Below are 24794 nucleotides of genomic sequence, written 5' to 3' on the forward strand. Positions count from 1 at the left end.
ATATATATAGAAATTACATTTGTCTATAATAAAAGAATAGTGTTTTTTTATTGTTATTGTGGTCTCAAAATTGGTAGAGTGGACTTTTTCCTGAGTATGAAAATCAGCTTAAAGGGTTTGTTAAAAAAGTAATATTCATGAATTAATTGCATGAAATAGGTTAAAGTGAGGAGAGGAAAGAGGAGAGTGTAAAACTCTAATTTGTCCAAGGTTAATGAAAACGTTATGTCCTTTTGGTGTTTGTATTTGACACTGGCCAGTACAAATGGAACAGCCCTTGGTGTTTTTGGAGATTGAGACACATTTAGCCTGAATCTTGGTCATGTTTTAGTCACCAAATACACAATATTTAACATTTTTGAGGTTGTACTTGAATCCTCCTGTGTCGAAAGTCGAACAAATAATTGAGAGATAAAGTCTTTAAAGGACACAGAGACACACCAGCAGCTTGAGTCGAGACATAATGGTGAATTTAAAATGATTATTATGAGAAGAAACATCATTATTTTACATTATTCACAATGATTGACACCTAACAACAATGAAATCCTTATTTTTTTCACCATTCATCCATTAAAGCTTTAAATAAAAGCCAGATAAAGGACTGGACATCTTTAGGTTTACTTTTTTGGGCGACTGGAATATTCACGGTTATCAATCAATGGAAAAACGTGACTCTCACATTTTAGTGCTTATAAATGTGAATACTTGAATTGAAAACGCAACGGCTTCGAGATATTTCACAGTTCAAATTCAAACAATTCTTTTGCATTTACTGTAGCCAACCTTCAAATGCAATTATTTCCCAAAAAATTATACTTGCTGTTTTGTAATCTCGCTGAGTAACAGAGTGAGTGGCCTTGACACAAACACAGACCGCAGATGACACAGGAAGTGATGTAGCCATAGATTCCACACAAAAAGTGACAGCCCCAAGAGGCAAAGACACTAAAGACAGCGGCTCAGTTCAGTTCGGCTCGGCACAACTTTTGGTAAGATGCACTTTTCGATGGTGATTTGTGTTATACTATTGTTTGTGTGGTTTCCTGTTGGAGTTCAACCACAAACTTGAGCTTATTTTTTGCTTCTTGTGTCCGCCAATAACTAATAGAACATATACTAATAATGAAAAAAAAACATCTATTAAGGCTTGTGCTTGTACTTAAATATGGAAATCAAATAGAAAACCCAAAGACAATGGTTAAATGTTTCTGCATGTTTGTGAGCGTTTTGTAGTATTGGTTTTATCCACGTGGGGGCAGTGTGCGCTGTGAAGTTTCATGCCATGTTACAAGTCAATACTACAAATACTACCATATGATATACTGACAGGTCAATTTAAAACATGGACAGTTTGGAAACTAATATTTGGCCTGTTTATAGTATTACCCTTCTAAAGTTGCTTGTACTATGTCTTACCCCGTAATTATTCATTATTATTTTTATTTTATTTACTATATTGTTTGCATTTTTGAACGATTAATCACAGTTTTCAACACTATGACAAAACAACAGGAAAACCCTTAAATATCTATCATTCCCATTGCATAATACAGTGGTTCTCAAAGTGGGGGTCGCGAAAATAGTCAGATAAAGCAATAAATTACTAATAAAAAACAACAAATAACCTAATGTTAAAAGGTTTACTACTTGAAATGATCACAAATGTCAATTGCATCATTGTCGGGTCCCGAGTCAGTTACATGATTATTTTGGGGGTCCTGGCCTAAAACGTCACCATTCCTCAACGTTGTGAAATCAAACATTCAAAACTTGGATTGTACTTTATTCATTATATCGTTATTGCAATACGATCAATAATCAATATTTCAAAAATGACTGTTAATACATGGCAACAACTCCAGACTCCTCCATCTGACAGAAATGTACCGTTTTTAATTATTCTATTTTTTAAATTGAAAGGCAGATTTCCTTTATGATTTATGAAGTGCAAGTGTGCAAGTGCAAGTGAAGTTTTAATCTTGGTTTTGTCCATGTTAATCTTTTATTTTGACAGAAATTAAATAAATGAACTAGTTTTAATAAAAGTGAAGTTAGTGTTAAAATTATGATGATGATTGATCAAAGTTATATATTAAAACATTGCAATAATATCTATTTTGCAGAAATTAACAGCCAAATCGCAGTCGTTTCCATCTGCTGCAGTTCTGCTTTAAACAAGTGAAAATATAGTAACTTTGCTCTTGTCATAGTCTCTCCTTTTATACTTTTAACCGTGTCTGGCTTCTTTAGACTTTCTGCTCTTTCGCTGCCCGAGCTTGTCTCATTTTTTGCACGACCGCATCAAACCTCCATAGACCACATCGTACCATATCGTTTCCACTAACAAAATCACAGCTTTCCCTTCTGTGCGGAGCGTGGAGCTTGAATTTACGGCATCACCTCTGGCAATGAAATCTCCCAGGTGACGTTTTTGTAGCGGCGTGAACGTGTGAGGAATGCTGACGCGCCGAGACAAGCTGCAAAACGCCCAACACCGTGAACCAAAAGTGGGGCTTGGTTTGACATCATCTTGTTATACACTTGATAGTCGTCTTTCGGCCTGAACCACAGCCCCGGGACACAAATATCAGGCTGTTGGCGTCGTTTGTTTGGCTCCAGATCCTTGGAGCGGTCTCAGATCTGTTTTGAGGAGGCGTAAAAAAAGGCCAACGTCCAACTCTCTCTCAAAGTGCTTGGTCTGTTTTCTGTCGTTTTGGAGAGGATCGGTTTCTCCCACCACATGATTTATTCAACATTTGACATTTGGTCTAAACTGTTGCCTGCAAGACGGAGAATGAACTTTTGATACGATTTGTGCAGCTTCAGCACAAATAGTTGATGAAGATTGTTTTATTATTCATAATTTGGAGGCATTTTGAGTTGAGACCTGGGATTCTGGGATTGGCCGCACTGTGAAGACGTTTCACTATGAGTTTGTTTTACATTGAGGAAATTGGATCATGTGGGAAACCTAACTAAGCATTTAAGTCAATTTTAGTTTTAATATATTTTTGACTACTTTTTTTCTAACTGATTGTTGAACATACTTGTACATCTGATAAGACATTGTTTAAAAAAAAAAAAGAAAACGGCAAAAATAAAGAAAACGGTGAATGACTTAACATTACGACTAAAATAATAATCTTAAGGGCACATTTTTGTTAATTAATGTTTCTTTGCTTTTGTTATGTTTCGGTAAAAAATACGTCTAATATTTCCTTTTGAGCCTTATACAGGTCTAAATAGACAAAAATATAAACTCAGATCAGTCAAAATGATGTTTACATACAGAAATATTTGTCGCTTTGTGATATATTTACGTTATATGATATGATATCCTGCCTAATGCTCCGCTGCTGGGACTGGGAACGATATCAACGCTGGAAAATGTATTTACTTTCAGCTTTATAACACGCTTGTCACACACATGAACTCTCCATTCAAAAACAAGCACAAATCTTTTTTTCAATAAAATTAAATCCTGTCAACGCCAACTGCACGCTTTAGTGCAGCAGAGAATATGGGTCTGTGACCAACAATATTTCTCTATTCATTCAAATTGTAAAAGAACATTTTGATTAAGGCATCAAAAAGACACAATTTCCTGCCATTTATTTCATGTTTGTGATTTCCTTTCAGTTGTTCTTGCTCTGGAATAATATGTCTGAGATTATCAGACATATTATTATTGAGTTTTCATTTTATAAAAGCATTGGATTGACTATATTTCAAAATTAGATTTGTCACAAAGAGTGTCACAATGTCAAATATCAGTGTTACGACGTAACACTGATATGTGATATGTAAGTGTGGTAAGAAATTTAAAGGTTCTAATAAATATTAGTCACACTTATTCACACCGTGACCAAACAAAAAGAACATTTTAAATTTAGTTTTCATTCCCATTTTCTACAAGAGCATCATTTCTCAAACTCAGCAAACGCGTTTTGAGTTTACCTTGAAGTTGAAGATTTTACATTATATTGACATTATACATTTTTGCTTCTAACATTTTCTCATAACTACGCCTTAATTAAGCCTCGATAAAGCAACTAAGAGTTAATTCACAATGAACAAAGAGTTAATTATTTCAGGCTTAGGTGTTTTATGAATGAAGTCTTTGTTCGTGCTTTTTTAAGGCTGTTAAAAGTGTAGTTCTACCTAAAATTCTGAACGTTCTTATTGTAACCTGGATTATTAAAGTCATTGAGTAACTGAATCATTTAGACAGAAGTTGGTGAAATTATATGGAAAAACCCCCAAATATATTATATTACAGCTCATCGGAAAACAATGTATTTACTGTATGTGAGCGGCATATTTTGTTAATCGTTTGAAGGAGATGCTTACATTGATTCTTTACAAATATATGATATATTTATGAGTAAATGTCAGGCAAAATGATTGGACATTAACTTCTGAAATAGATGATTACTTTACGCTCTTTATCCCCAAACCGCTCAGCTGCGTTTGGTGTGGAGATTGTCCCGTGCCCTTTTGCAGAGAGACGGAGGCGGATAGAGCCGGTGTGGGCGTCGACGGTTTAAGGGTCAAAGGTCGGACTGGGCGTGGCTTCGGTTCGGCTTGTCATTTTCTCAAAAGGCATTTCCCCAGTCACCTGCCGCCGCTGGAGGAGGGGCAAAGGGAAAGGTGCAGAGGCAGAGACGGGACGGGGGGGGTAAAGCTTTAGACTTCTCACGCCGGCACAAGGACAGAGGAGTGTGTGTGTGTGTGTGTGTTTGTGTTTTTATATTCAAGGAAGTGTAAAGAAGGAAGGAAAAGATATGAACGCGTTGAGACTGAAGGAGTTGTCAAATTCCGACTTGTACAGACGGCGGCAGGAGAGGCCGGACAGTTATGGAAGTGTGGGTCAGGACGGCTTCAGGTGAGTGGATCCGATCCTTCCTTTAAAAAAAGCGTTCATTATTTGGCTTTTGGTGCGGTGCCAGGGATTTCGAGGGTATTCAGGTCATAATGTATCATTAGAGCTAAAAAAGAAGAATTATAGATCACTTCAGAAGCAAAATTAAGACTTTTAATCCAAGCCATGGTCCAAAAAACACCCCCATGATTACAATATTTACTTATCGTTCAATAACTGAAAGCTGGATCTATGTATTTGGGGGCTCAGTATTTATTGTGTGTACAAAGCATCAAATATAACACATCCTCGACTCATTAATGATGCTGAATTAGGACTCAAGTCTGTCATTCTGCTGTTTGTTTATTGTTGTCGATGCGTCGGTAGCATTAAGTAGTTCCACTATAATCGTTTATCGTGATATTTCCTATAACAATATGTCACACTTCATAATATGTTCCAGTGACAGGCTGAAATCGAACTGTTTAATGCAAAAAGTATGTGTAATTAAAGACATATTTTAACGTTTCCGCTCAGTCACGTCAAGACTGTGTTCAGTTACACAGGTTTATGATGCTTATTGAAAGAAAAACTAATATTTTTAAAGTTTTTTCTCACTTTATCAATTGAATACAATGAATGATATGATTTTGGAAACTGTTTGTAAGTGTCTTGGGCTCTTCACAATGAATACTGCCTCGATTTAGCCCAAATCTTGAGTTTCAATGTTCAAATTAAATGATTGCGGGAGATCTTTTGTCATTTACATACCGTGACGCAATCAGTCTCGTTTTATCAGCACTTTTTGCCTCTCGACTTCTTATCAGCGCGGCTGCAATTACTAATAGAACATGCCTTTTCACATTTGCTCTAATCTGACGTGGAGAGATAAGACGACATCAGCAAATACTCGAGCCAGAGCTGGAATTCCTTAACGTGTGAGCGTGAAGGATGCGGGCCGAACCGTGTGCACCGCTTTTGCAACGCCGGTTTCACAATACGTTCTTCTGACATTGGCCCGTCGTCTTCTTGAGTCTTTCACAAGCAACATATTTTTCCCCCTTGGTCTGTGATCGTGCCGTGATTATAGGAATGTAAAAATGCGAGGAATGCGGAGGGGAAAGGGGGAGTTTCTCTGCTTATGTGTCCCCCGTAACCCCGGGCGCCCTGACAGAAGCGCTCCGGGTGACTTTTAGTGCTTTTTTGTCACTTGTACGATGTCATTTAACCGTCTGGAGTTGTTGATGTTGTGACGGGGTGAATTTAGTAGGTTGTTGCAGTGAAATAAGTGCGGGCGATGTTGACAAAAATGAAATTATTGTCGTCATTTTGGTGTATAAAGATATTCAGAGGATGTTAGTCCAGCAGATAGATGCGAAAACGTGTCTTTAAAAGTATTAGTGGAGGTTTGAATATCAGACAAATGTGAAAGGGCTGTTAAATTACTCACAAAAGTGCAGAAATATCACTTATTCATACATTACATTTACAATATTAGCTTGTTCCGTTCATGTTGCTCTTTATACAATACAAACTATATACGGGCTGTTGCTCTTATGTTAGTCGACTGGTCAAACAATGATTTCTATTGTTCATTGAGACATTTTAAGTACATTATCGACCTATAAATGTGGAAATATGGAGACGGAAGGCTTCTAAAATGTATATGAATTAACTCTATGTGTTATTGATGAATATCTGAACATTGTTATTCTTTTTTAATATTTTGACTTATAACGTTGCTTTGTTTTTTATAAAAAAGGTTGTTTTAGGCTCTTTAAAGTCCACAACGATGATCAAAACAGGATTAGTCACGATTATTCTGATATTATAATTGTGTATATCTTCAAAACAACATTAACAATATTGTTATACCCGTATTTTCCGGACTATAAGTCACACCCTTTTTTCATATTTTTGGCCGGGGTGCGACTTATACCGGTACTTATATTTATACTTATATACTTATACTCCGGATCGACTTATATGTGATATTATTTGTTATTTTCACACTTGCAACAGCATTTCATACTCCAGTGCAACTTATTACGCATTTTTTGGCTGGTACGACTTATAGTCCGGAAAATACGGTAGTTTGATAAATCTCCTCCTTTATGCACATATGAAAGAGACAAGAATGGCCCATATTATTGTATATTTTTAAGCGACGAGACAGTTTGAAATTGTTTTATTTTACTATTGATATCCATGTTTGAGTCATGCAATATAATTTACCCTGGAGCTACTGACGCTGTGAAATAATGAAAAGTATGTCTGTAATGTATTGAAAGAAAGAGTAGCCCAAAGCCAAGGAATAATGTTAAGTGCAGAGACAGTTTAAGCTTCTGACACGGTTTTGATAAATTGCTCCTGAAAGTGCCTCGGGGCCGTCTGTGAGGAGACAAAAACAAAGATGTGACGGCACAAGTCACGAGTGAACAGAAGCTACTGAGCCAAGTAGATAAAGATAAGCTAAAGAGTTGCCTTGATGACCTCTTTACTGATTATAGTTGAATATTAGCTTGATTCCGGCGCACATTTGTCAGTATTTCGACCGGATCGTTGTGGTTCATTAAAGACCCATTAAGTCGCTTTTCTGTTGGTGTTGTTGCTTGTTTTTACTGCTGCTTTTCCTGGACCGCTCCACAGGATGACAATAAACGTGTCTGTCTGGGACGTATGCATTTACAAGTGGTCACGATCAAAGGTTTTGGAGCGGCGACCTGACGAGCGCCGCGACAGATAATCGCTTACGAGCCGCGTTCATTTCATCGAAAATTACATGCATTTTTGTCTACTAAAACTATCACTAAAAGTTGATGTGTTTGTCAATTAAAGTATTCATATTTGGTCGTATTAATAACTAAACATAAATGAGTGGAGACTAGGTCCAAGTTCCAGGGTTAGGGTCAGTCCCAGATTCTCAAACTCAACGTCCAAGAAACACATCTGAGCATGCAATACAATTTATCATAGGTCAAATAAAATACATATTTTTCAGTCAGGTAAATTTACATTGCTACATCTAGACTAAATCTCCAAAAATATTGAAATAATCAGATTTGCAGTGCGCATGTAACCGTGGCCACTGTTTATCCTCTTTTGAGACCTTGCTTGAATGACTAAAAGGGCGTGTCAATATTATTTGGTTAATCGATAATCGTGATTATTCAGTTCACAATATAACAACAATATGAGAACTAAAACATAGTAATCGTGATCTTTATTTTAATTCAATTTTGGTCAAAAGTGTGTGACATCCCTAACGACTGATATCTTTCATAACAAGTTTTTTTCTTTTTTCAACCAAAAGCGACTCATAACACAAGAGTGATTTTATAATACCTGCTGTTGTTTGGCCTGGTGTCTGCGTTTCCGTGGCGACTGTTGACTCGGTGTGCTTTAAAGTGGGAACAGGGCGTGTTGGGTTTGCTGTGTCCACTCGGCTCGCGGCGGAAGGGAGCGTCCGGGCAGTGGAGAGGGTCAAGCAAATGTTATCTGAACTCTCCCTGTGATATATGGCCCAATAATGGTGTTTCCTAATAAAAGCAGGCTCAGTCTTGTGTTGCCACAGAGATGATTCCTGTTTCAAGCTGTTTCATAGACACCAGGTTTTAACTCGCTGACCCCCGTCACCCCAGACGAGGAAGTTATGAGCAGAACTGCATTTTTAACTCAACTCCACTTTTTCAAACCATCAGTCACTTCTTCTTAGTTCTTACCTCTACCAATGGAAAATGAATGTGTAATAGTCTGCGTGAATAAATGTTTGTTATGTCAACATCTCTCATAAAACTCTTTGTAGAACTAACAATAAGTCAATTTTCCACTTGATCTGACGGTAAATGCTTTAGTTTTAATTGTACAAAACATATAGACCTACATGTAGTATTTTATTATACTTATTCACTCATACACTTTCATTATTAATGGTGGCTCTTTATTTATTGCATTTTAGAGCTTAGCAATTAATAGTATTTTGATATTATTTTAATCGTCATCCAATCTTTTCAAATTGTCAGTGGAGTAGTTTGAAGCCATCATTTTAAATATTATGAGTAATTAAAAGTCACGACAGAGGCTGATTTGGCAATTAATAATTAAGCTGTTTTCAAAATGTGGTGAGACATTTTAAAACAGAACTAACTTTAGTAATAGGGCCGCGGCGCGGTCAAATAGCCCAGCAGTTTCAGGAGCCGCGGCACGGCCATATAGCCTCATGGCTAACCCTAACCCTGACCCTAACTCTGACCCTGACCCTGACCCTGACCCTAACCCAGCGCGGTCAAATAGCCCAGCAGTTTCAGGAGCCGCGGCACGATATAGCCGTTTCGGCCGCGCGCCGCGGCTCTGTAGACACTCCCTAGCAATAGAGCTCCCCCTGCAGCTACCTTGTGAAAATACACTGTCAGAGAACGGACCCAAAAGCGTTGACTTATTTTTATTATTATTTTTTTTAATTGAAATTCTGCAGTATAATCGCAAAGAAAGGCATTAATGTTGCCAAATATAAAATAATAATAAAGAGACAGGATTTCCCAGGAGAGTTGTCTTTGGGTTGAAATACTGGGGGCTGATTTTCCCTCCAGAGACAGCAGGGGGAGACAATGCACACTTCAAACACCCCAAAAATACATACATTTAACCATCACAGGGACATAAAAAGACATTTAAATATGGCATACTTAGTTCTCCTTTCATAACTTAGCTGTTTATAAAGTTTCAGAAAGGTCATTAGTTATAGCTGATTAACCCAGAGCAAATCAATTTACTTCCAGAACCAAATGTTGAGCTCCATGATGCTTTTAGGAATATCTTATCTTAAATATATTTCTATGTTAAATGGCACTGTGGAAAGCATTTATTTGTTGTTTAAGATCAGGTTCTATGTCTTTAAATTACCCAGCCCTACTGCACATGAAATGAACCATCTTAACTGCATTTGAGTCTATATAAAACTCGATAAGTTTTCAAGTGTTTGGTCCATTAGCGTCGTCCATTGTTCGTGCGATGACTCTGAGCGGGTCTCGAGGTTTTGACTCCATCAGCTGTTGTTTCCTGGTCTGTGTTTTTGTCCAATGTGCTTCCGTCTGTCCTCACCGGCTCCAAGAATACTTCAGAATACAGATTACACACACGTACTACTATGCATGTGCTCATAGCATCAGATTAAACTGGCATTACTTTTGACTTGTGCAATGTTAATGTGAATACTGCTCTGTCTTCACCACCTGGAATGATCGTGTAACTTTTCTACAGCTGGATCTCGCAGTAAATTTGCATATTGGATTGGTAAATATATTCTAGATATACCGACTCATTCTTAAAGGACACATATGAGCTTTCAACCACGTTCTAGCTTTGTTCCATCGTCAAAAACATACCTGGAGTTGTATTTGGCTTCATTTACACTAATGCTAATCCTCTCCCCTCCGACCGTCAAAAACACTGTCCCGAGGGAAGCGGCAGAGATACAAATGTAATTGTGTTTGTTATAAAACATGAGATGCCAAACTAAAGATACTAAGAGCTCGTTTAAAGGCTGATAACGATACAAATAATGCATAATATTTGTCCTTTTATATGAATGTTTTCCCAAATTGAAAAGAATCAAAATGATAATTCATCATGTCACAAAGAAGAATGAAGAATAATATGAACACCAATAAAAAAACATGTTCTCAATTTTACTTTTCCCTATTTAATGAAGCTGGTCACCAAACAGAGTAAATAAACAGCTGGACCTGAATTATTTAAAAAAAAAAAAAACATTTCTGGTGGAGCTGGTTTGTTGATGCTTGTTTCTGGACATGTTATTGCTTTGTGGAATGTTCTAGTGTAATAAACAAATCTGTCTCCATGGAAACAAGAAGGTGATCACACAAGGCCCTGTTACAGGTCAGAGGCTTGGACTGTTTTTTTAAGCAATAAAAACACCTGTGATTGAATAAATAGATAATATTAATGCAATAAATACTGTGGGACATTCCAGGCAAAGGAACGGCATCTCCATGGAGACAAGCAGACCCTGCACAAGAATTTTTTAGGATTTCAAATGTTTTTCTCTTGTAATCTATTTGTCACAGTTTGGGCTGGGCCAAATTGACAAAAAATAGTATCTTAATATTTGTTATATCAAATAATTATTTCACTCCAACAGAAATGTGGTAAAACGTGTCTTTTAAATGAATTAATTTAGGATTACTTATCAGACAAATGGGAAATGTCTTTAAAATGAATGACAAAAGTGCATAAATATCACCTTTATTTGAAACATACACACATGTTATTTCTAATGGTCTTTTTTGTAGCAATTTTTACTATAAACGTTATATTTGATGTTACATTTTTGCTTAACTTCAAAACAACATTCACACATTTGATATATTGCCCACCTTTAATTATATTTTTACACAAATTCCACTAAAATTGTACTTTATGGCCCGTTTAAAAGAAAACAAGCCTTCCCATCACTTACCACGGTTGACTTTAATGATGACTCTGTATAAGGCTTTATAGTAAAAGCTTTTGGGCCCGGCTCTGTCCACAGTCTCACACGTCGAGACACTAAACAGCAGCTGCCCGCACCAGTTTAGACCCTCTATTTGTAGAGGGATGCAGTCATGTAAAGAACAGGGAGAAATACTTCAACCGGACAGTGTAAAGGAAAAAATGTTGTGTCACTCCTCTTGTTTATGTCTCATGTCTCATGTTCTAATGTAAATGATTTGTTGAACTCTGTTACATCTAGTGTTTTGAATGTTCTGGACACCATCGCCCCTATAAAGGCTAAAATGGTTAAAAATAAGCAGAAGGCGCCGTGGAGAAATGATGATTCGGTCAGGGCACAGAAAAGGGAGTGCCGCAGGGCCGAACGGAAATGGCGCAAGTCAAAGCTCCAGGTTCAAAAAGAGATTTACAAAGAAAAGCTGAACATGTACAACCTAATCTTATGTAGAACTAGGGAAAGATATTTTTCTGAAATAATTGGATGCTGCAGTAACAACTCGCGTGTCCTGTTTGCCACAGTAAACAGATTAACAAACCCTCCAGCTCAGCTGCCGTTAGAACTCATTTCCACATCCAAGTGTAATGAGTTTGCATTATTCTTTAATGACAAAGTTCAGGGCATTAAAAATGCTATAAATCCCACAATGCAAAAAATTACCCTAAAACCACCAAGACACTTAGAGCTAACTCACTTTGCACCAGTAACTGACAAAACTGTCCATGAGATCATCACCAGTCTGAGTTCATCTACATGCTGCCTTGATGTGTTACCCACCAAATTTCTAAAGTCTGTGCTGAACAGTTTGTTAGCACCATTCACTCACATAGTTAACATGTCGCTTCAATCTGGAACATTCCCAATGTCTTTGAAAACTGCGGTCATAAAGCCTCTCCTAAAGAAGAGCAGTCTTGATGCCGCAGTACTGAGTCATTACCGGCCCATCTCTAATCTACCATTTTGGGGCAAAGTCCTTGAAAAGGTTGTTTACCAACAGCTCACAGATTTCCTCTTAATAAACAACTCATTTGATGTTTTTCAGTCAGGTTTTAGACCTCATCACAGCACTGAGACTGCTCTTGTCAAGGTGACAAATGACATCCGCCTGAACACTGACACGGGCAAAGCCTCAGTCTTAATTCTGTTAGATCTGAGTGCTGCTTTTGACACTGTCGATCATGGGATCCTCTTACAGAGACTAGAGGACTGGGTGGGCATCACTGGCACTGCCCTAAACTGGTTAAGGTCCTATCTGGAAGACAGGAAGTACTTTGTTGAAATTGGTAGCTGTGTCTCAGACCACATGACCCTGACCTGTGGAGTGCCCCAAGGGTCAGTCCTGGGTCCCCTTCTGTTCAACCTCTACATGCTGCCGTTGGGTCAGTTGATACGCAGTGAAAATGTGTCCTATCACAATTATGCAGACGACACTCAGATCTATGTTTCACTATCAGCAGGTGACTATGGACCAGTAGATTCACTCTGTCACTGCATCCAACAGATCAGTGTGTGGATGCAAAACAACTTTCTCCAGCTGAACTCAGACAAGACTGAAATAATCGTTTTTGGCCCACAGAAACAAAGAGAAAGTGTTAGCGGTCACCTCCAGAGTCTCGCTCTAAAACCTACAAACCAAATTAGAAATCTGGGGGTAATAATGGACTCAGACTTGAACTTTAATAGCCACGTCAAATCAATAACATCAGCAGCTTTTTACCATCTAAAAAACATTGCCAAAATCAAAAATATACTGTCAAAACCAGATTTAGAGAGACTTGTCCATGTGTTTGTCTCCAGTAGATTAGACTACTGTAACGGCCTGCTCACTGGCCTCTCCAAACGAGCTGTAAAACAGCTGCAGTACATCCAGAACGCTGCTGCTCGGGTCCTGACCAGAACCAGGAAGTATGATCACATTAGTCCTGTTCTCAGGTCTCTGCACTGGCTCCTGTGGCTCAGAGAATATACTTTAAAACAGCTCTGCTTGTGTACAAGTCTCTCCATGGCCTAGCACCAAAGTACATCTTGGATATGTTAGTGCCATATGAACCATCTCGGACTCTGAGGACCTCAGGGACCGGCCTCCTGCTGGTGCCCAGAGTCAGGACAAAACATGGGGAATCTGCGTTTCAGTTTTATGCAGCTAAAATCTGGAACAGTCTTCCTGAAGATGTGAGACAGGCTTCTACTCTGACAATGTTCAAATCTAAGCTAAAAACAGTTTTGTTTAGCTGCGCATATGACTGAAAGGATTTTTTCTTTGCACTCTTCTCTTTTGTTTGTGATTTTATTAGTTTAGAAAATCAGTTGGATTGATAATTTTTAATTTAGTTAATTTTATTGTATTTCTGTTTCTGTAATTTCTTTGTGATTTGAATGCATTTTTCCTGCTGTGAAGCACTTTGAGTTGCCTTGTGTATGAAATGTGCTCTACAAATAAACTTGCCTTGCCTTATTCCTGGTTTGGTTTAAACCACGTTGTTGGCGGTCGGCGCGGAAGTCATTCATTTGAGACGCTCGAGTTGCACCACAAGAGTCATCTGTCGTTTTCTTTGTAGATTTGTAGTTGTTTGTGAATGCCAAACCTGAACGGAATAACAAAAGCCCTCCTCAAGTCGTCTCTGTACTCTCTGATTATTCGTCTCTGATTGTTTTGGCTCTATTAAAACCTGCTGTTGTTGTATATTGGACTAAAATAAACATATGTACACTGTAAAATATTATATAATTCGATCATATTTGTTTGGTACGCATTTGGTATTATAACTTCAAGTGCAGACTGTGGATATGAAGGAGAGCGCATCTATTTATTACTTGTAAACTATTGATTTTAATTATTACAGTTGTTAATTATTCGTGAACCGTACCATGCTTTTATATGTAAACAAAACATTAGAATATCCTGTTTTATTATGTGTTAACGTTTCTAAACCTGCACAAACACGTCCTGCATTGGATTCTTGTCTGGAAAATCATTTAAATTAGATTTTCTTCACCTTTAACCTATAGTAATGACTTTTTTGATCCATACATCTTGTTCAGTATTGACGTGGCACAAAGTAGAAATACCTGTAGAACTTCTAATACTCATACTTGTAAACAGTTGTAGTTGTGCTGCATGTGAATCTGGGGGAATCGTTGACCGACCTACATTCTTGTTGCTCCACATTCTTCTGTTATGAATTACTGAACCCGCGCATTAAACTCTTAACGTCTTTGCGTATTTCCCAAACACAATTGGCCGGCGCTCGCTCGGCGGGGGCCCGTTGCTCTCGGACGGCCCCTCTGTCGACAGCTGATACGTTTCTCTCCTGAACGGAGTGACAAGTGCAGACTGAATTCTGATCTGGAGCCACAGGAAGCAGAGCTGTTGAAAATAATTACTCTCTCCTCTCACTCTCTCTCAACCTTCCCCCTTTCCTCCTCTCGCTCTTTCCCCGTCTCTCCTCATTATTCTAGCTCTTTTATCTCTTTCCTCTCTCACTCTTTTTCTTTTTATTACACACCCATTTTTCTCTTCCTTCTTCCCCACCTTTCTCTCTTTCTCATTATCTCACTCTGTTTGTTTGTCTTTCTCCCTTCCTTTCTATCTCGTTTCTGTCTTTTTTTTATATCCCCACCCTTACACTTCACCTTCCCTACCTCTTCTCTTTCTTTGTCACTCCCCAATTCTATTTCCCCTCGCTCTCTTTCTCTTCACTCATTCTTCCTCTCCTTTTCTCACTTTGTCTTTGTCACTTACACAGTATCTCTATCACTTCATCCTTGCCAAAACTCTCCTTCACTCTTCTCTCACTCTCTTCCCTCACCACTTTTTCCTCCCTCTCTCCCTCTCATCCGCCCCCACCCCTTCTCTCACTGCCTTTCTCTTTTTCCTCTGTCTCACTCATTCTCATTTCTTTCTCTCGCTATTCTCTATCCCCACACGCCTTTCTTTCTCCGCCTCTTTTCTCCTCACTCCTCCGTCATCTCCACCTCTTTTCTCCCTTCTCTCTCTCTCTCTCTCTCTCTCTCTCTCTCTCTCTCTCTCTCTCTCTCTCTCTCTCTCTCTCTCTCTCTCTCTCTCTCTCTCTCTCTCTCTCTCTCTCTCTCTCTCTCTCTCTCTCTCTCTTCTCCCACTCCTTTCCCTCCCTCCCTTTTTGTCTTCCATTCTCTCCCTCTTCCTCCTCTCCCCCTCCCTTCCTATCCTCTCCCTCTCTCCTCCTCCCTGCACATTTTTTATGACACGGTGACCTCCGTCTGGCGTCAGGGTGGGCTCGTCGGTGTCAGCAGCCGGCCCAAGAATAGCTGTACGAGAGCGGGTGGATCATATGTGACTCCGAGGGGGGAAAATAGAGTGATGTGGGAGTGCGTTCACTTCGGTGGGCGTGTGCGTCTTAAACAGCCGGAGAGTCGTCCGTCCCACTCTGGACCGGGCAGCGCTGCGTCTCCCTTCCTCCCTTAACCTGGATACCGCACACCGCCGGACACTTCTCCCTACGACTTTGCGACCGCGTTCTGGATTGAAATGGAGGTAAACGGGCGACACGTTCCTCCGTCGATACCGGAAGATGGGGAGATCCCGGACCACCTGCTTCAAGGCGAAATGAACGGATATCATCATCATCGGTTTCAGGACACGGGAGAGGCAGAGGTCCCGGTTTCCAAGTCCCAGAGACGGAAAAGCGACGTCAAAGTCTACAAGGAGTTTTGTGATTTTTATGCTAAAACGTAAGTATGAATCTGAAGCACTCTAACTTTTCTGGCGAGTCGTCCATCATCTGCGTGTCTAACGGAGACGTTTACGCTTTGCCTTAAATGTTCCTCAGCGCGATATTAAATGTATCTTTCCGTTTATTAATTTGTAGCTCTTCTTAGCTTAGAAATACCTGCGTTCTTACAGTTGCAGCTCTGACTTATAACTTTTACTCTGTCTCATTTGCGTGTCTCAATGATGGATACGTTTAATGCCACACTGGGGAACATTGCAGGCAATAGAGCATCAACCTGGGACGAGAAGGTGGCAGTTGCATAGTGCACTTCTAAATACATTTATTCTCTTTTTTTTGGGCCTGAAGGCTTTATTTGACAGGAAATGTAGGCGTGAAATGAGGGGGTGAGAGAAGGGAGGACATCGTCGGAGTCGGGAATCAAACTCGTGACACTGCGGCCGGCTGCACTTGGAGCCTGGCGTACATGTGCTGTGCCTTAATCACTAGACCACCGGGCAGCACGCTCTGACCCCTTCCCATCAACAGTACATGTGGGAAAGAGGAAGTCACTAAAAACATACCATTACTGCAAATGTTTGCTTTTATCAAATATAAAATGATTAGGTTGGAAACGGTACATCAAAAAGACAAGTGTACATTTGTTATCACTTTATAGGCAATTGCAAAGGTTATAAACAAAATCAGATCAATATTAATGGGAAAAACTTCTACCAACGCTCCGATTCTATCTCGCAATAAATCAAAACAAACCAATCGTCAAGCTACGATACTGAAACACATACATTTTCAGGCAAACAATGGCAATAAGACTTTGTTCTTTGTGTTTTGACGCTAAAATAAAGATAAATGAGTTCATATTGTGAGTTTAGTTGGTCTAAATGTCAAAACTTTCATCCAGACTGTTTCCTATCTTCACATTTTGATATAATTGAGCGTTATTCCTCTCAAAGTTCCGGCCGTGTTGTCCGTGGATCCTTGTTTGACACTTTTGACACTTGTCGTCATGTGTTTGACCGGGGTCCGCTCTGCGCCACAGCGGGAGCTCACAGTAAGAGTTATTCTGGGGCCAAAGGGGGAGTTGTGATGCAAAGTAGTATATGTCCGGTGGAATGTGGCTTATGTGAACAGGAGGCACAGGAGCGCTAAATATACCGCTGTCTTTTGGACTGATGCGACAGGTCATCATCACGAGACAACACGGACACAAGGTTGAAAAGCATTATCAACTGGAAATAATAATGTGCCATCGACTGTAAACTCTACTCCGCTGTTTTGAACTTCAACTCGTTTTGCTCTCTAATTAATTATGTTTGTATTGTCTTATAATCAGCTGTAATACGTTGTCAACAAAGTGAAGATTATTATTATTACAGACATGCGTACAGTGATGGAAGTGGGCAACATTGACAAAATTCATATCTTGATTATTTTTAGTATCCCATTAACAATATTATTAATTTGTTATGAACAGAAACGTGTTAAAACTCTTTAAACGTATTAGCTCAGGGTTAATTATCAGACAAATGTGTAATGTCTGTCAAAGTAAGTGTAAAAATCACAGAAATATATCAAATTTTTGATATTTATTTCTATTTTTTATATATATATTCTATGATCCGCTCTTTTTGTAGCATTTCTTTGTACGATTCAACTTTGCATATCTTTAAAACAACATTCACAATATTATATACATTTCATTATATTTAAAAAAAAAAAAAACAACAACCTTGAAAGTGATCCGTGTTAATCCAAAATAAAACGAATGAGGAATGAGAACATGCAGTAAGTGATTGTTGTGTCACTTCTCGGTGCTGATGACAAGTTATTAATAGTGTAAAGCACCAGAGGAGTAATACTTGTGGCGCTTTTATTTTAGTTTTATTTCATAGCCCCAAAGACCAAAAATAATAGCGAACTAACATCAAACTTGAGCCTGTGTCCAAATATTGCCCTATTCTATTGCATCATCACAATAAATATAACTGTTTTTTTTTTTTTTATATTATCCTATTAAATTTTGATTGAAACGAGAAACATGTTTGGAATTTGGAGGAAAATGATAGCACAGCTCCTTTGTCCTTCTGCTTGTTTGCTTATCAGTGCAACCTTCTCGCTTCAAGAATGTGATTTTCCAGATTCCCCCGGGTTGAGTTTCCTATTGGCTTTAATGAAAAGCACTTGTTTGGGGCCGCGGCGTAATCGCCTCGGTGCTAAGCGCAGATAGGAACATGGAAATGCCTCAAACATGTATCACGTCCTAGACTGAGCTCCACGGGACGGAGCTGTCGCGTGATCGCAGTCTAGACGTCCGCTGAACATCTGTAACTGGATTTGACGCTGAGAAGAACCATTGTTTACGTTATTTATCGAAAGTGGCCGTCTTAACTTTAGTTCACGCCCCGACTGGAGTGATGCAAATAACGTTATGGGATTGATTCCAACTCCAACCTGTGCGTGTTGTTGTGTTCTCGGGCATGTGGTTGGTGAGTACCGTAATGACCACAGATCGACTGCAGTCTCCCCAGAGCAGCTGCGGCGTGAGGAACGGTTCACCACCACAGTGTAAAGAGTCAACCAATAATGTAAGAAATGTAAGCAGACTTTTGAGCGTCTGGAGAAATGCGATGCCTTGTTCCTATTCTTTTACCTGGTTTAGATGGATGCGATCGTCTCTATGTAATGATGAGAAAGACATGCTTCTGTTAGAAAGTGAGCAGGATCCAAGTTTTCGACCCGGAAATAGTGAGGTCCACGCAACGTCTTGGCTCCTACGCTTAAAAATTAAAATTGGGAATTAAAAGCAGGAAGTACTTTGAGTCATCATTCTTTTTGTATTGGCCTAAACTGCACCGACAACCAAGGACTGGACCGACATCATAACTAATGGAGAAAATTACATTTGGACTTCACTTGAAATTGGACACATTTGATAGTTTATATTGGAGTTCTTGTGCCTTAAGTTTTATTTTTATGTCTTGATGTGATTTTCTTTTGTATATTTTGTTCTCTGGTCCTGTTCTGTGTTCTTTGTTATTTGTTATTAAGTGTAAAAAACCAACAACAACAACAACAACGTACTAATGCGTTTAATTAACTATTGCACTGGGATCTTATCGGAAATATCGGATTTTGTCCTGACTTCAGATTCAGTTTTACTCCTGATGCAATCTCTAATCTAACGTGTTGATCTGACCATGTGTCTGACCCGAAGTGCACTGACAAGACCACGAAATCACACAGGTTCACGCAATTACAAATATTTATACTGAGTAAACTTCTTATAAACAGTGTATTTAGCTGTAAAAAGGCTGATTGAACTCACACAAATCACTCAAGTCTCAAAATAACTACAAATCTTCTACTGAGGTCCGTATAAATTCTGATAATCCCAGTTAGTCTATGAAATGTTGGTCAACTAAGACACCATTGATCGATTAATCTACCAAATGACTAAATGCCAACAGCCCTATTACCGCTACTTCCTTTATCACCACCACCTTTAGGACGGGTGTAAATAGTGATGCGGTGATGGAGACGTTGTTGGTTTTGGCTGACTTAAAGGGCCAGATGGTCTCTTTCACTAAAAGTCCACAGTCTGGTGGAGTTTGTCTCTGTTGCCAAGAGACGGAGGCATTCCGACCTTTAACAGTCAAAGAAGAAGACTAGACGGCTCCATTTGCGCTGTCCCTTTTCAACAAAACAAGTCGTCCGTTTGGTCGCCATGTTGGGCTCCATTAGATTCTGGGTTCTGTTAATATTATCACCAAAAATGATTTCAATTATGGTACTTCAAACTAGAGCCGCACAATATATTGCTAAAGTATTGATATTGCAACAAATGAACTCACAAAAGCATCAAGGTGTGAATCAAGCATCTGTGTTAATGTACGTGTTTTTTTTTATGCAAACGTTGAAATAGCCTTCGATTTGTCGTGTTTTTATTTTGACTGAGTTCGACTAGACGTACGTTTTTGTTTTATTAAAGTAACTGAAATGGGTGTGTCAAAAAGTATATTCAAATATTGCAGTAATTTCAGCATTGCAGTACTTAATGGCCATATCGAATAGCGCTATCATTTCAAATATTGTGCATCCCAACATCAAATAGGGCTGGAAAAAAATAGAAAACAGCATAAATAAATCCCAATATTCTGTCTTATATTTATCCATCATATTTGGCCACTGTCCAGGGTGTACCCCGCCTAAGGCCCGAAGTCACTGGGATAGGCTCCAGTCACCCGCGACCCCAAAAGGGAACAAGCGGTAGAAAATGGATGGATGGATGGATATTTGTTTATTTAGTTTTCTTTTTCAATTATTATATATATATATATATATTATTATTTTCATTTTTTTCTATTTAGGAAAACTACACAAAACCAAAAATTAAGACATTTATTTAATTTCTTTTTCATAGAAATATAGACTTTAACAATGAGATTAAAGTAAATAGTTACTTGATAGTTGATTTGAAAAAGTGTGAATGTTTAAACAGATTGTGTTCCCGGAAACATTTCTGTAACACCTCATTTATTGAAAACACCTGAGATTAAACAAATAAAACTTTCTGAAGACTGAATCATTTGCTTTTAGGTTGTTCTTGGTTGTGAAAAACATTGAGCAATTATCTTTTCCACATCTGGTGTTGCTTTAGTTGAATGGTGATTTATTGTGGTACAAAATCACAAATTTGTCAAAATGTCTAATCTGTGTGATTGACTTTTTCTTCCTCTCTGACCTTTCACACCCAAAGCTACAGAGCCAGATAAAACACGAGCGTCTTTGTAAAGGGCCGACAACATTTTCCGTCCAGAGGTGGATTTATTTTCAGATGTTTTGATAAGATGAGAAACTTAATACGATTTTGATAAATTCTAGGTGTGTCCTGGCCTGACCGTGTTTAATACTTTTCTCAGGAGATCCCAATGAGATTTCCCACTTCGGAATCTGAGCAATGATTTTCTTCTTTTAGAGGTGTTTTAGTGTGGGATTATATGTTTTTAAACCAAGTTCTGGTTACTTCTTGACCTTTTAAAAACAGGTTGTAATCAGCCGTTCTGAGCTCTCTGAAAGAAAGAGTACAGTCTTTATATAATGTATTACTAGATTATCTGAGTAAAGGATGTTATCATTTCATTTTCATTCATTTATGTAACTGAGCACGTTTATTGTGTGTTTTTTCACAGGAACATGGCCAACGCGCTGGCCAATGCCATCTGCGAGCGCTGTAAGAGCGGCTTTGCTCCGGCCGAGAAGATCGTCAACAGCAACGGAGAGCTTTACCACGAGCAGTGCTTCGTGTGTGCCCAGTGTTTCCAGCAGTTTCCTGAGGGACTCTTCTATGAGGTACAAGCAGACACTTAATACTTTTATACATGGATTTAGCTGCATTTTTATATTGCATTGCATTTAGAAGGTTGTGCAGTATATGTAAGTTCATAAACTCATCAGAATCATCTTTTAATTGAAAACATTTGTCTAGTTGATTTTCTGTTGCTATGGATCCTACTTGGACGGCTGAGGGAAAACACAGACATGTTTCTATGATTGAATGAAACTAAATGTTGTTCCCTGACCAAAGAACCAGATTCACAAAAGGTTACAACATCCAAGCTCTGTAAATGTTTATTTCTATGTGTTGAAGCTAAATGTGTCAAGGTTATATTCAGATTAATATAATAGAGTTATTGACGTATCTTGAAACAAAAGGCTTTAATGGCGTATTGAGTTTTGCCTGAGCCGTTTGTACACAAGGCTAAGTAACTCCACGGCAAACTCCAAGGACAAAATGTCTCTCGTAAGTCCATTTTTACATCAAACATTTGCATTCTGCTTCCAGTTCATCAATACTAACGACAAACCTCTAACGATGGACTATGTTTACACCTGAAGTGTCCTGCATAATTTATGTACCGAGTATTGAAGTCGGTGTTTTGTCTTGACAGTTTGAAGGAAGAAAGTACTGCGAACATGACTTCCAGATGCTTTTCGCTCCGTGCTGTCATCAGTGTGGTAAATATACACTTGTATTTGTTGTGATAAAGCAAGACGAAGACGATGAATACTTAACTTTTGTAACTTCTGTTCTTTGCTTCTGCCTCTTTGTTATGCCGCTCCATCGTAACATGACCCCGAGTTTCTGCTTTGATTAAAAGTTGTCAGAAAAGTAAAGTCTTAATTATGTTGTGCTCTTTTTTCCCCCAGGTGAGTTCATCATCGGGCGAGTGATCAAAGCCATGAACAACAGCTGGCACCCGGACTGTTTCTGCTGCGACATCTGCCAGGCCGTGCTCGCCGACGTGGGCTTCGTCAAAAATGCCGGCAGGTCAGTTCAAAACGTGAAATACAGTCGTTTTTGTCAATGAATTTTTTGAACACGTGGCTGTTTTCTCCCCTCAGGCACTTGTGTCGCCCGTGTCACAACCGGGAGAAAGCTCGAGGCCTGGGAAAGTACATCTGTCAGAAGTGTCACGCCATTATCGAGGAGCAGCCGCTGCTTTTCAAGAACGACCCGTACCACCCCGACCACTTCAACTGCAACAACTGCGGGTAAAGCGGCTTCAGTCCAGGCCGTAGTTTTGTCTTTTTGGGGGGTTGATTCAGGGTGACCACCACCTCGAGTTGTTGAAAAAGAGGGACAGGACTCGGAACATAGATTGTAGATAATAACTGCTATAACATCATATGAGTTTCAGTTTTTATCAGTCATGATTGGCAGAAAACAACCTTAAAACCCAGTACAGTTTTGTTGTTTTTTTGCAATTCCTGTGGCGTCAATTAAAAAGGTGGGACATTGTCTAAGTACTTGGGATGAGGGATGAGGGACAGGTGCCTAAAGGACAATCAAAAGAGAAGTGATCACTCAGCTTATTTATGGCTCTTTCAAATGGATAAAAACTTTGAAAATGCTCTTTCTGGTGGATTTGAAACTGCATAAAAGGGAAAAAAGTGTCTTAATGTAGCTTATTCTAACTTTTCTGATGGAGGGTCTGCCATTTGCTTGTTTCCACTGGGATGTTATTGCTTTGTCGGAATGTTCCACAGTATGGCATTACACTCCACATATCTGCAGGTCAAGTTACGGGTCAGCTCAGTGGAGACTCAAAATAAGAAGGCATGGTAATTTTAGCCATAAAAACACATTTAATTTTTGTGTGTGTAACGTTCCAGGCAAAGCAATAACATTTCCCTAAAGACAAGCTGAAAACTTACATTTACTAATGATTATTAAACATAAAAAAATCCCTTTGAACGTTCAGAAGCCACAAGACACGTGCCGTATTTGTTTATTTCCATGTTGCAGAAAGGAGCTGACTGTTGACGCCCGTGAGCTGAAGGGGGAGCTGTACTGCCTGCCCTGCCACGATAAAATGGGCGTCCCGATCTGCGGCGCCTGCAGGAGACCCATTGAGGGCCGCGTGGTCAACGCTATGGGCAAACAGTGGCACGTGGAGGTATGAAAGACAAGATATACGCTTCAACACATAAATAAAGCTGTCAAGTGGCAGTTAAAACTTGATTTTAGATTAAACTTGAATTTAATTGAATTCACATTTATAGATTCAGCTCCAAAGGAGTGAATCATACCAAAGAATACATACTATTCCAAGTTATGAATTTGAATTTGTAAATAAGAAATGCCTGGTGCTATTGAATAGTGAAATAAATATTTTTATTTTATTTAGAAAACTGTAGCTTCGTATAAAGACAATTTGGGTTGCAACGTTTTATAGATTTATTGCGAGTTGTCGACTTTACAAAAGAATCATATTTTGGACTGTACAGACTCTAGAACCCACACAAAAAGACCTTTTTTATAACAAAGGCTGTGGCATTATTACATTAAAATGCCCAAAAAGAATAAATGTCAGATTTTCATCAACCATACACTTTATTTATAAAGGATCTTTATTTAGAAACCTTCACTCACCATATTTCAACCTTTATTTGCTCTCAAATGTATTTAAAAAGTCAATGTACAATAGAAATAATCGTTATTTGCCAACAATGTTACTTAAATGTGTCCGTCTCACCATAATAATTGTTTAATCCTTAATTGTCCTCTGTCGTTCTCATATGCAACAGGTTATTTCGCAGATTCCTCATACTTCCCTGATCTCTGTCTTTCTACTGCTTTTAACCTCCCGTTTCCTATTTCTCCACTGGCCCGTGTCTTGTCCCACAATCGCCCTCTCGTAGCATCACGTGTGCACTATCTGCGAGCGACCGTTTCAGGGGCACCCGTTTTATGAGCGAGGCGGCCGCGCCTACTGCGAGAAACACTTTGACATGGTGAGAGGAACGGGAGGCGCCCCGCTCTGCTGCATCGTGGCTCGCATCCGCCGCCTTTTAGCTTTGGGTGACACTGATTTTGCTGTGAAATGTGTTTATTACTCACTGCAAACCGACTTCCTCATGAGAACAACCGTGTCATCTACTGCAATACAAGTTCAACCACAAATACATAATAATACACTGGGTTTTTGGTTTTTTTTTTTTTTTTACGCTTGACTGCTTTTTGTTTGTATATTGTGTACAAAATGTTCACAAAAAGAGTACATTGAATGAATAGTAGTGTCACCCAGTTTGTGTGAATGCACTGATCAGGTAAACCTCTATGACCGCCTGTCTAAGATATGAAGCACTTTATCCACAAAACGCTTTGGTCCTGTTGTCCATCCATCACATCATGACCCGTTACGTTTTAAAA

General features: G+C 39.0%; 1 protein-coding gene across 6 annotated transcripts in view; it reads left to right on the forward strand.

Annotated features, from left to right (window-relative positions):
- The window catches only part of LOC140359893 (LIM and senescent cell antigen-like-containing domain protein 1), a 32213-nt gene that overhangs the window by 2203 nt on the left and 5216 nt on the right, over positions 1 to 24794 (forward strand). The window contains exons 1-7 of one of the 6 annotated variants that reach the window (XM_072445129.1): positions 15597 to 16082; positions 21271 to 21430; positions 22030 to 22096; positions 22289 to 22409; positions 22484 to 22633; positions 23388 to 23538; positions 24284 to 24376. In XM_072445129.1, coding sequence (XP_072301230.1) covers positions 15880 to 16082; positions 21271 to 21430; positions 22030 to 22096; positions 22289 to 22409; positions 22484 to 22633; positions 23388 to 23538; positions 24284 to 24376 — 945 coding nt within the window. In that variant the 5' untranslated portion in view covers positions 15597 to 15879. Of the gene's footprint in view, positions 1 to 4715; positions 4889 to 15596; positions 16083 to 21270; positions 21431 to 22029; positions 22097 to 22288; positions 22410 to 22483; positions 22634 to 23387; positions 23539 to 24283; positions 24377 to 24794 lie in introns of those variants that run through there. The other 5 variants (XM_072445131.1, XM_072445134.1, XM_072445128.1 and 2 more) reach the window with 5 other exon arrangements.

Source organism: Eucyclogobius newberryi, unplaced genomic scaffold (genome assembly GCF_026437365.1).
Source record: "Eucyclogobius newberryi isolate DKJ021-1_F unplaced genomic scaffold, fEucNew1.0.hap1 SCAF_14, whole genome shotgun sequence".
Taxonomy (NCBI): Eukaryota; Metazoa; Chordata; class Actinopteri; order Gobiiformes; family Gobiidae; genus Eucyclogobius; species Eucyclogobius newberryi.